The following is a 13,353-nucleotide window of genomic DNA, read 5'->3' as shown; positions in this document are numbered from 1 at the left end:
ATTGCAAATGTCTTATCTTTCAAATAAAAAACTGTCAAATAAAACATTTATATACATAATTAAAATGATAAAAAATTAGTTTATTAATCTTTAAGACTTATAACTTATAAGTTATAAGAGAATGAATGAGTGAATTGAAAAGGATTTATAAATAAATTATAACATAAATTATTACCTCGTTTTTGATGATATTTCTCTACATATGTTATATCATTTTAATAAGTTTTTATAAGCTTTAATATGATAAATACTGTACATATATATATCTGTATATTTTTCTGTTAGTCTTAATTTTGATACTTAAATATAAAAATATAAAAAATTATTTATCTAAACATTATTGCAGTATTTATTTGAAAGACTAGAAAAATCTTGAGTTTGATTTAAATTATATTAGAAATTCTGTGAATAAAAGTAATATATATACAGTATATTAGACAAAAATATATTGTAATACTATAATTCCAGTTAATTCTAACTTAAATAAAACAAAAAAAAAACAATAGTTATTTGATAAATGACTTTTAAATTGAGTTTTATGGAAATATCAATACAAAAAATTATTTTTTTTATTTAAAAAAAATATATTAAATTATTTTAAAATGACATTTCAAATTAACTTTATATAAATATTAAATAGTATTATTATTATAATGAAAATAATAATTTAAGAGCAATATATTTACAATGTATACAATATATACAGTATTTTATCAGTTATAAAAATATTTACATTATTTTTAATAATAAAATTATTATAAATAGCTGTCAACTTATAATTTATGATATTTATCTAATTTGACATTAGATGTGCTTTACATGTTTTAAATTAAATTATATATATATATAACAAAACCAAATAAAATAGACAATACTCCAGCATTTATATCTTATATTATGTATACGCTTAAATGCATTGCTTTTAAAAAATAAATTTTATTTTCAATACAAAAAACAATAAACGATGTGTGAAGTGATGTGTGCTATTGATAATGATTTGGCCGTTAAGTGTATATATCATAAAATTAATAAAATATGACTTCCCGTTCTCTCTCTCTCTCTCTCTCTCTCTCTCTCTCTCTTTCTATTTGTCTATTTGTACGTATGGTCTAACTATAGACTTATACTATAAGCATATCTTTCTATTATTTACTTCTATAGAAAAACCAAATTATGAATACATTTTATGATAGGAAACCTTATGTCTCGATGTAACTGATGTATGACTTATGATATATAAGTTATATATTTATTATTTCTGAATGGCGTAAGACTTGATAAATATCATTTCATGTCCTAAATTGACGTCAATTCACTCCACTATATATAAAAATATTCACTTTTTAATATAATCTTTATTATTATTATATATATTTAGGAAAAAAGCATTTTTACTATTTTCTGCTATAAGTTATTTCTTATTATAACTTATATATATTTTCTTTTTTGATAAATTTTTTATTATCTATTTTATTATATATATATAAAGAAAGAAAGAAAGAGAGAGAGAGAGAGAGAGAGAGAGAGAGAGAGAGAGTTATATATGCTCAGTTATAAAATAAAAATTAAAAAATTATTAATAATTATTACTACAGTATAAATAATACATATTGTAAATAATACCTAATATAAAATCTATATTTTTCAAAGTTTAAATTTAAATAAAATAGTGAACATAAAATAACTAAAATATTGTAAATTAATAAATTTATACAGTAATCAAAAAACAAAATTCATTTTTGTATCAATATTTAAAATGTTAATCTAATAAAAATTTTATATAATTTTTGCTTCTGTATAAATTTTATCATTAAATATTCATCAAAACATATTTCAGATATATTTTATAATTTATCTGTAATTTTATTGTTATAATAACTATGCAAACAATATATTGTTAATTTATATTTTATAACAATAATATTGAAAATAAATATAGCATAAAATTTATTTTAAAATGCAACAAAAATGTAAAATATTTACAATTAAATGTCATAACAATATTATTTTCTTTGAACTTTTCAATAATTTCAATAATTTTATTTATTCTAAACATGACTATATATATGGTATAAATATATATAACATTATTTTTATTTTTAACTAGAATATTATAAAATTTATTTAAAACAATAAACGTGAATATCATATTAATCACTACTAAATTTAGTAATATGTATACATCAGATATAAACATGAATTTTATTTTAAAAGATTAAATTACATAACATTTTCAAGAATATTCTTTATAAATAAAACATAATTTTTTGATAAATTTATTTTCTAATATCTTCATAGAAATATATTTCAATGTGTTATTTATGAATTTTATAAAATTTAAAGCAATACTTATTTAAATATATTTAAACATTTCTCACATCCGAATATAAAATAAATAAATGTATTTTTTTAAATAAAAAATAACATTTGATATTTTGAATGTTTAAATTATTTCAGCAATAGTTAAATTAAATAATATTTATATAAAAAAGTATACATTGAAATAGCTAACATTTTATTTGAAAATATTATAGCTTATTATATGAATAAAATATTTTATTTTATTCATATAATAAAATGAAATTATAAATTTTTAATTAATTATTTTCAAAATCAGTATTAAGTTTATAATATTATAATATATATAAATTTTTAGTATATAATCTACACAGCATATATAGTCTCTATAGACAGCATATATAAGCTTATTATAAATATAAAATTATACGTATATTAAATTAATTGTCATTTAAAGATTAGTAACATCATGGCATTCAATTTTATAACACACACACACACCTACTGTATAGTAAAGTATAAAACGTCAACATATGTTATTTATCTTATTTATATTTAATACTATTATGGGGTTAGCCTACTGAGTCACACCTGAATAGATTAAATCGCTATCTCAGCGAAACTAAACTTTTTTTCGGCAAACCATCGATTTAGTCGACAACTCAGGCATTTTAGCCAAAATCTAATTGGATTTCAATTGAATCGATAATCAAATACCGTTTGTATTGCATAACAATCACTATAAGCACAGCAAAGGGGACTGACATCTAAACATATAAAACAAGGATTCATTGATTACGTCAAATACCCGTTCATGTGTGGGCACCAGTGATCCCATCAAATGTTTTTTTAAATCTATTGACAACTATAATAACAATTTTTATACGAATTAAAATTATTTTAATAGTCAAATACAATGTAACTAATGATTTACTATTATTTCAATAAGTTGTGCGAAATATGTGAATAGTTTAAAATGTTGAATCTTTTTAATAACAATTATCATTTAACATATAATTATTCATTTTTATTTTAGTTTTTCATTTATATTTTTAAGTCTTTAATAGAGTATGTCTTTGTAAATGACATATATTATATTTTAAGTCAATATATATATAAATGTTTGCAATTTAACAAAAATTTATTTAAGGTTTTACTATAAATAAACATAATCTTAATGGGAAAAAATCAATAGTAGTTTATAAACATTTAAACATTAGACTTAAAAATAATATATATTTTAAATCCATTAGCAATAAACTTAAATATATTTTGAACATTAGTTTCTCAAGTGTTAGACTAAATATAACATTAATAGATATATTAATAACATAATACATTATATGCTTTTATATATCTAAAAACAAATGGATTTTCATTTAATTCACATATATAAATATCATATAACATTAAAGTCAATTTTATTTGTGGTATTGATATACAGTATATACAAATGCCAAACAATTTATATATATATACTGTATATATTACTTTTTTTGCATTAAATTTATATTTTATTTCCTATTATTGTAGACACGAATCCCAATTCACTGTTTTGTCTATAGAATCGGTATATAAAGATATATATATGACTAAGTGTGCCATAGATATGGTAGACATTATTGTTAGAGACAGTGATCTTAAATTTCAGACACGCTTTTCAATGACAATTACAAACAAATGGTCACCACATAAGTGACTGTAAAGTCTGTACAAACTATAAGCAATATAAGTCAATATAATACAAATGCTATGAAATGCCATTTCAAACACTAATGTAAACTATTGATGTCTTTTTTACTAAATTGCAATAAAAAATATATAGCATTGCTATTAAATATAAACTTCATTATAAATACAATATATATATTTATATATACGATATTATATTATTTAGTTATAATAGTGTGATATATTTGAGCTTTCAATGTTTAAAAATATTTTTAATTATCACATAAAGCAATAAAAAATTTTAGTATGACATAAATTTAAAGAAAAAACTAATAAATTTTTACGAAAAATATTACTCAAAATTTTATTGTATAAAATTTATCAGCAATTTTATTTATTTTTTTTTGCAAAAACTATTTAATATTTTATATTAGGTAATAAACTACAAGTAAATTGTTGGCATATATTAAAAAAGTTAAATTAGATTCTATAGCAAAAAAACTCTATACATATATTCACTGACATTATAGTTCAATAAGCCATTGGATTACATATTGATTATAATGTTGTATAAAATAAATTAGTCATTTATTCAGTGTCTTAATTTTATTGCTATTATATACATATTGTATATTAAATTATATGAATAACTCTTAATTAGGGGACTATATTTTATTTTGTCTTTTGACTTTTACATTACACAACATAATACTGTATTAATTTTGACATAATATTAAAGTATATTATGAGTGGGAATTAAAAAAAAATAATATAAAAGTCAAACAACACACAACAACACCAACACTAACAAACAAACAAAAAATTAAGAGTAACATTACATACGATAAAAGCAGTTATATTTAATGTTTGTATGTATGTATATATATATATATATATATATATATATATATATGTGTGTGTGTGTGTGTGTGTGTGTGTGTGTGTGTGTTTTGTAAGTAAATATTAGGTGAGAGATAGTAAATGAATGTAATGTTTGTTATGATAAGACATAAAAATATATAATCATTTAAACTACACATACATTATCTGAATTGATTTGTCGGTCCGCACGAGTTGTGCCGCCGCTATTAGGTGTGCGCTTTAGCCGTCCATTGGATTGGCTTTCGTGACCACAAAATTTGCCAAATTCAACTGATTAGTTAAAACAAAATTAATGTATTTAACAAATATTTTTTGATAATATTAATAGTTATGTATTATTGATAATTCAGTTTGAATTTAAACAACTATAATAAATTCAGTCATACCTGTGACCGGCAATACCGATACTGTGCCGCACTTTTTGCTCTTAAACTTAACCTGTTCTGAGACCGACACCGATAGCATTGTTTGCCGAAAAAGCTTTAACCGATTATGACTTACAAATTATATATACTGTACAGTATATTATGATATAAGTTTCAAATACAATGTATAGTAATAACTATACAGTGAATTACAGTGAACACACACACACACACTCTTTATGCTCTCAAAATCTCTTATGAATCGTATATTTTAGAGAAATTATGGGGTTTTACACACTAAACCTAAACACATACACAGAATATTCTTTAACCTACCAGTGCTTAGTATACTTGTAATGCTAACGATAGTGAGTCTGGGATTCTGACAGTTCCGACGCCGACTCTCAATGAATCTGACAGACTGTTAGCACACAATCATACAGTATTAGACACTATTATGTTTAGTCACTAAAATAGTCTAACCAATCCATGAGAGACGACCAGCTATTTGAATGAATGGTTGTTTGTATGCTTTCAAAATACTTGTGGCATAAATATAAGCCAACAAATAATATAAATATATTATAAAATCAATACAATATTACAGTATTAGTATTATATTCAATATAAGTTTATGCATATTTTATATCATTTATTAGGCAAAAATAATCATATTATATAATTTATGCATTGAAAGTAACATTAAAAAAATATTTGTCTTATTAAATATTAATGTCATAATCTATTGGAAAATAAAGTGGTGCCAAATAGACACCGCCCTCACCCCAACCACAATGACTGATCCAATAACTGTGTCCATCGAACACCACTTCGGCGGCGTGTGAGTCGATTTCACCGATTTGCTGGTCGATCGTAAAATTGGTCGGACTTTTACTACGAAAGACAGCCGTCTTGCGGTAGTCATTGCGCGGACCAGTGAACAGATACCACCAATTGTTTAAATGTACTACAAATGGTGATTCTGTGGGTCCACCCCATGTACCAGTAGTTGGATCGGTGAACGCAATTTGTCGTTCACTCCAATGAATCAGATCGGTACTGGTTCGGTAGGCAATCACGTGGTGGCCACCGGTTGCCGGATTGTTTGCGCAATAATACATATACCAAATCTTGTCGATCTTGATAACCATTGGATCGCGTGCATCGTAGCCGTCCCTAAAAAGCGGACCACTGGCCAGTCGTGTCCAATGAAAAAGATCTCTAGATGTGGCCAAACTTAGCGAATATTTTGTATGGTCAACACCGCCGCCGTTATAAAACATATAATATGTTTCGTTGACACGTATTACGTGCGGTGCCCATAAATGTGTTTCACCATAATAGGTATAGTCAACGTCCAATGCAAACGGTTGTCGAGTCCACGGCCCGGATAATTGTGGTGCAGTCGCGTGTGCCAACTCGATCTCGTGTTCCGGATCTGCCGGCTCCGGGTGTGTGATGCCATATAAGTGCCAAACCCCGGTTGTGTCACAAATAAATGTGTGATCATTGATATACCATTTTTTGGTCTCATTGACACTTGGGTTATATATTAGCGTAAACTTTCCAGCATAAATTGGTGCGATTGATATACCTGTGCCGCACCAACATTGATCAACAATAAGGTATAATGTAATTATAATTAATTGTATATACATTTTTTTAAAACTCAATTGGTAGTTTCAATTTATTACATAATAGTTTATAAAATAAAACTTAAATACTGTACCTGTTGTACAATAAATGTGATTAAAATTTCTAGAAAATAGGATGTGAAATATTAATTAATTGTATAGTTTATCGTCTCTAAAAAAATAAAATAATAATAATTTCAAACAAACAATATGTTATTGAAAAATTTTAAATAATCAATATATATACTATTTTATGTAAGTTACTATCATTGTTTGTTATTAAGCAATTTTATAATTTATAGCAACAAAATTCTGTTAAATTTGAAGTTTTTTTTTGTATAAATATAATGTTGTTATTATTACAAAATATTTGATCATTTGTTAATTTTCTCATATTAACATTAACTTATGTTATTTGTTAAATCATAATTTTGTTTAATCAGTATAATTACTGTACAGTATATGCATTTATATGATGTGAATAATGTTTATATATTTAAAGATATTATTAGTAAGACTTTATTGATAACATATAGCGTAGATAAAACATTAAAAAAAATAATGAATTAATTTAATAATTAAAGTGCAATTAATTTTGAAATTAAATCTTATTACTATATATATATATATATATATATATATATATATATATATATTATTAGATATCATTAAGCAAAAAAAAAATATCAATCGTTAATTTTAGTTAAAATGAAGTATAAATTACTATTTAGTCAATAATTATATTTTATTAAATATTTCTAACATAATTTTTATAAGTTTATATAAAATTATTGTCTGCTTTATTTACAGTAATATTATGCTGTATTACTAATTGCATATCAATAAAAAAATAGATGATTAATGAACCGGGTAATTTCCACTTTTTATAGAGTATTTTTTTATCAATAAATAATTTACATAATAATAATAATAAAAATAAATATATTTAATCAATTTTTATTTTGATAACCATATATATATATACCGTATATTCATTCAAAAATATACCCAATCATTATCTGATTTTATTGTATTTATATTGACTTTACTTACACCTGGTTTTTATTGTTTAGTTATATATTCAATATTTCAATGGTTTTACGAGTTTTATACTTATTAAATAAAAATAGAAAATAATAAAATCTATTATAGACTGTAAATATTAAATTATTATTAATTTATTGGAAATATTAATAATAAACTATTAATATAGTAGTAAAGTATTAAAAGTATTAAAAGTATTAAAAGTAATAAAATATTATTTAATTTTACAAAAAACATTCAGATTATGCGCTAAAATACAGTATAAAGTCATATGTTTTTCAATGAAAATATTTACAAAACAAACAATAAGTTTATAAACAAATGATTGTATAGTAAGTGAAGTGAATTGAAGTGACGGTACATATGTTTAGACATTTGCAGAGAAAGGTTGTGTTGGCCATCGGTGTTGCCGTCGGGTCGGGAGCCGCCACTCTTGTCACACTCAATGCCAAGTCGGCCAACTCGGACGATACGTTAAAGGTTGACCAGAAAAACGGAGATAAAGTTTCTGATGAATTGGTGGCCAACAACTTGAAGCCAATTAACGGCAACGATAATGGACAGGACGTGAGTCGCGGTCAGGACATTATCAACTCGTGTGTTAACCGATTGAGTCAATGGCGACAAATTAATGGCATTCCTGGTATTGTTGTCGGTGTTAGTCTTCGGGGACAAAATGTTTGGGTTTATTCAGAAGGTTTTGCCGATATTGAGAATGGCGTCAAATGTAATGACAGGACAGTTATGAGAATTGCATCCATAAGCAAATCAATGACATCTGCACTGTTGGCTAAGCTGTTACAGGAGGGCAAGTTAGACTTGGATCAACCAATTTCGCAATACCTGACCAAAGATCAATTTCCCGATAAGTTCTGGGACGGCAAGAAAGTGGACATAACTTTAAGACAATTAGCCTCACATTTAGGCGGAATTAGACACTACAAGAAGGGTAATAATAATAATAATAAAAACACCACCGATGACTACAAATTGGCGGAGTTTTCTGTACCCGAATATTACTTGAAAGAGACATTCCCGTCGGTAACTGAATCACTGAAGTTGTTTAAAGACGATCCACTAGTGGCCAAACCGGGAGAAAAGTATAATTACACGACATTTGGTTATACATTGATTAGTGCAGTCATTGAAAGTCAATTGAATGGCGAAAAGTTTGAGAAATATTTGGTTAAATTTTTGCGTAATGAACTCGGCTTAGAGCACACATATTTGGACCAAAACGACCCGATTATCTACAATCGGTCACATTTTTATGTGAAAAATGAAAACTCTGGTCGTATGCAAAACGCTCCGTATGTCGACAATAGCTACAAGTGGGCCGGCGGTGGACTTCTGTCCAATGTCTACGACCTGTTAAAGTTTGGCAATATTATGCTCTATAGCTATAAAGGAGGCACTGCTGATGGAAAGCCGGGTTTCATCCGAAAAGATATTGTCGACCAAATGTGGACACCTGTAAGTGATTTGTATTGTTATTGAAAGAGTCTGACATTAGATGACAATAAATTGTATTGGGGTTTATAGAAAAAATAATATTATTATATCAGGCATTAAATTAATGATTTTTTTGGTAATACCCTTTTTTTGTTGGTGACACCTAACATCTTATAGGCAGAGAATACTACTGCTCATCGACAGTATGGAGGATATGGTTGGTTTTGACACTTTATATCTATATATAAATTACCTGTAATTTATTTTGTTAAATAATATTTTTATTTGTTATATTTTTAGGTATAGGTTGGGGTGCAGTTAGAAATATTGAATCAGAGTTTGCCTATTGTTCAGAACCACCCTTTCCTAACATGATCTCCCACTCTGGTCACGCTATGGGTGCCATTTCTATACTATTGATTGAGCCTAAGAGTGAATGTGTTGTCACCATTTTAACCAATTATAATGAGCTCAAAGAACTCGGTCCGATGGCTACATATATTGCAAAACAATTTACACAACAAAACATATCGACCGAACAGTTTGAACAACTGTTGTTGTCATCCCAGTCAACAAATCAAACAATCAATTAGTTTATACATTGAAATTGATTTTCAATCAATGTATATAAATTAGATTATTGATCTTATATTTACACAATATTTTTAGTAACTAATTATATTTTATAAATTTTGGGTCTAATGTCAAATTATTTATTTCTATTTTTCTACACATTTTCTACAATAATTTATTTGAATTTATAGTTAACAAATACGAGACTTGATTGGGACACCCGTTGGGGTGGATATGGTATGTCAAATGAGACAATTGATTTTTAAAAATAAAATTACCGGTAAATACATTTAATATTACTGTAATTTAAATAGGTTTAGGTTGGGGTGTAATTCGAGGCACTCAATCCAAGTTTTCCTACTGTTCCGAACCAATGTTTAGCCATATCTTCTCACATACGGGCGGTGCTATCGGTGCTTCATCTGTGATATTAATTGAGCCAAACAACGAGCTGGTCGTTACAATTATCACTAATTTACAACAAGTCGGTGCTATTTATGAAATGGGTTTATATATCGCACAACAATTTACTAATTGATACAAATCTAATGCAACAATTATCTCATCAAAAATATCAAAGTTTTTAAATGATATATTTATAATTTTATTGATAGTTTTAAAATATTGTATCAAATTGATATAATTTTCTAATTTTGATATTTTAATAATTACCCTAAATTAAAATTTTATAAAAATTTTTCGATTTTTTAAATTAATAAAACCATAATAAATAGCTATTTTCTGATAGTTTTGCAATATTTAATAGTAATAATAATAATAAACAATATATAAGTATGTGTGAGATTTACAAATCTTTATTTAATTTATTTAATTATTTAAAAAAATTAAATATCGTAATAGTATAATAATATATCAAATAATAGTCTCATTCATTGTTATTGTTTATTTTTCATGTATTTTAAATATACCGGTAAATGGGTATGTATTTTTATAAAACATGAAATATATTATGATAATTTATTTTCTATAAATAAATTGATTATAATTTTTATTCATTATTAATTACTGGTAATTACTAACATTTAGTGTTGTTTACATTAATTTGATTCAATATAATAATTATAAAAATATAAATTATTGTCAATTTTATATCACTATTATTCTGATAATATTGTTATGAACTTTAAGATAAAATTGGTGACCTGGATAACAATTATACTGTTCTACCAATTTATACAACAAAATAATTTATTAATATTGTATTATATAGTCTTAATTAAATTCTATTCAATAATAAGTTAGTTTCACATTCAGAAGTGTTGTAAAAAATACAATTATCAGTAATAAGTTTTAATTTATTAAATATAATTAAATATAAAAATCTACCGATAATGATAAAAATCATTAATTAAATTTATGTAATTCACAATAATATTATTTTTGAATTTTCAATATACTTTATAATGTATTAATTTATTAGATGAAATCATTTGAAACATTAGAGTTGTATTATTTCTGGGATTTCATCGACACTGTAATATTGGTGTTGAATACTGTTTTCATAAACTTTGACAACTCTGAGTCCACTCTGATCGGTACCCAATTGTCCGCCGAGTGCAGAAGTGACCACTTGTTCTAAATCTTTATACATACCGCCGGCATTACTGTGATAGTGGCCACTAAATACATATCGGGCGCCCGATTTGTGTAATTTATATAACATTTTGATCCGCAAATCTTCTTTAATGCAAGTTTTAAAGCGATCGTCTTTTTCGTAAACTTCTCGCAAAAAATACGGGATGTGTTGGAAAACTACTAAATGTTTATAATTATGTTGTTTATAGATATCCAGGACTTCATCCAACCATTTATCCTGTTTTTTGGTCAAATCTTTCACATGTGTATCGTCTTTATAATACTGAGAGTTTAATACAATAGAAAAAACTCCGCCACAAGTAAACCAATAATAATCGTCTCCAAAGTCTCGTCGATATTCATCAATGGTATCATTGGTGGGACAGTCGCCTACATCATGATTACCACAAGCAAATACCAGAGGAATATCTTTGTCGAGTTGGTCTAAACACATTTGAAAGTCACACATTTGTTGATTTCGGTCAGCATTTCCGGGCATTGAGTGCACGAAATCTCCGCCGACGACCAAAAACTTGGGTTTCGGTTGCATTCGGTTAACGGCTTTAATGGCATCTCTTGTTAATTGTATTTCTTTATCCCATTTCAACACATGTTTACCGGCCATCCTATCAATCAAACCAAACTGTGGATCTGTGCTATGGATGAACACAAACGGTTCAGTCCATTGCGATTCTTTGTTATCTATTTGATGGATAAATTAGTTATCAATTATTAAAATATTTTTTTAATAAAAAAAAATACAAACTTTTCTTAAAGTTGTCAAAACATTGCATTTTGTTCTATGAATCAGTTATTTAATATATACTGTATATTTAAATTTATATTTAAATGTTAATTGAAATATACAGAAATTCAAAATAAATATAATAATTATGATAACATTGTAAAAATTTATGTATTATTATTTTTTTTAATTACATTATATAGTAAAATTTGCAAGGATGGGTATATATATAGTGATTTCCTCCAATAGAGGATATGATAAAAGGGTAAAATGCGGGGGAGAGTCAATTAGTACACAATATACTACACAATTTGTCTATCATTGATTGCTCAATAACATTGAAATAAAAATTTTATAGTAGCCAACAAAAATAAAAAATAAGGAAAAAAGTTTAATGATATAATTTTGATTTTTATGTTATTATTTTTTAGTAATTCTTATATTTTTAAGATTAATAGTTATTTTAATTTTTATTTAAATCAAATTATAATAAATTTATATTTAAATAATAATTTATTTTTCAAAATTTGTTTGTAATTTATTTATACTCTAAATATAATATAGTTTGGTCACTCTAGTTTTTAATACTATGATATATACTTATACTTGCAACACATTTACTAAGTAAATGAAATGTCTAAATAATATTTTCATTTTTTAATATTGCATTTCTAATTAATTATATACTGTATTTTTTAAACAATGTAATAACAATCATATTAATCGTATTAATAGCTAAATATTTCCAAAATAATTTCTATCATATATTTTATTTAATATAACTAAATATTAATTTTTTCAAAACAAATTATGTTATATTGAATTATTGATCTAAAGCTCTGATTATGGTTTCGTTGGTCACATTTACATAGTATTCATATACTTATAAACATATTTTGTTAAAATTATTGTTAAAATGTTAATTGATATTTTTTGATAATCATTAATAGTTATTTATAATATGCTGTAAATTATATTAATACAAAATAAAGATATTTGATATTTATTTGATATGAATAAATGAGGGAATATTCTGTGATACTAGTGCTGGGAACTACCCTTTTGAGACATTTGTAATGAGACACCGTTTTTT

General features: G+C 25.0%; 3 protein-coding genes across 4 annotated transcripts in view; 1 reads left to right on the top strand and 2 right to left on the bottom strand.

Moving 5' to 3' along the window:
* LOC128960385 (uncharacterized) overlaps positions 1–5,538 on the bottom strand; it is a 33,670-nt gene extending 28,132 nt beyond the window's left edge. The window contains exons 1-2 of the mRNA XM_054306455.1: positions 5,238–5,538; positions 5,012–5,121 (exon numbers count right to left, since the gene is read on the bottom strand). Of these exons, the coding sequence (XP_054162430.1) occupies positions 5,012–5,121; positions 5,238–5,316 (189 nt within the window). The 5' untranslated portion in view covers positions 5,317–5,538. The remainder of the gene's footprint in view (positions 1–5,011; positions 5,122–5,237) is intronic.
* Positions 5,539–8,183: 2,645 nt separating this feature from the next.
* LOC128959637 (serine beta-lactamase-like protein LACTB, mitochondrial) lies at positions 8,184–10,492 on the top strand. 2 transcript variants are annotated; one of them, XM_054305638.1, is made up of 3 exons: positions 8,184–9,367; positions 10,111–10,156; positions 10,234–10,492. In XM_054305638.1, the coding sequence occupies exons 1-3, from the start codon at positions 8,258–8,260 to the stop codon at positions 10,455–10,457; spliced, it is 1,380 nt and encodes a 459-aa protein (XP_054161613.1). In that variant the 5' UTR covers positions 8,184–8,257; the 3' UTR covers positions 10,458–10,492. The 2 variants fall into 2 exon arrangements, with proteins under 2 accessions (XP_054161613.1, XP_054161612.1); XM_054305637.1 differs by lacking the exons at positions 10,111–10,156; positions 10,234–10,492 and adding exons at positions 9,524–9,563; positions 9,647–10,029.
* An 848-nt stretch (positions 10,493–11,340) lies between these two features.
* LOC128959654 (serine/threonine-protein phosphatase CPPED1-like) lies at positions 11,341–12,402 on the bottom strand. The gene is made up of 2 exons (XM_054305656.1): positions 12,282–12,402; positions 11,341–12,217 (listed from the first exon to the last, which is right to left on the bottom strand). Exons 1-2 carry the CDS (start codon positions 12,307–12,309, stop codon positions 11,379–11,381), a joined length of 867 nt encoding a protein of 288 aa, XP_054161631.1. The 5' UTR covers positions 12,310–12,402; the 3' UTR covers positions 11,341–11,378.
* Between the last annotated feature and the right edge of the window lie 951 nt (positions 12,403–13,353).

Source organism: Oppia nitens, unplaced genomic scaffold (genome assembly GCF_028296485.1).
Source record: "Oppia nitens isolate AA-2021 unplaced genomic scaffold, nextdenovo-longstitch-racon4-pilon3 scaffold4_pilon_pilon_pilon, whole genome shotgun sequence".
NCBI classification, from domain to species: domain Eukaryota; kingdom Metazoa; phylum Arthropoda; class Arachnida; order Sarcoptiformes; family Oppiidae; genus Oppia; species Oppia nitens.
This window is presented reverse-complemented; position numbering and strand designations above follow the sequence as displayed.

Coding starts and splice junctions, on each gene's coding strand:
- LOC128959637 (XM_054305637.1), top strand. CDS start 8,258: ATGTTTAGACATTTGCAGAGAAAGGTTGTGTTGGCCATCGGTGTTGCC. Junction 9,368..9,523: donor TCGACCAAATGTGGACACCT/GTAAGTGATTTG, acceptor AACATCTTATAG/GCAGAGAATACTACTGCTCA. Junction 9,564..9,646: donor TCGACAGTATGGAGGATATG/GTTGGTTTTGAC, acceptor TTATATTTTTAG/GTATAGGTTGGGGTGCAGTT.
- LOC128959654 (XM_054305656.1), bottom strand. CDS start 12,309: ATGCAATGTTTTGACAACTTTAAGAAAA. Junction 12,218..12,281: donor TTTTGACAACTTTAAGAAAA/GTTTGTATTTTT, acceptor TCCATCAAATAG/ATAACAAAGAATCGCAATGG.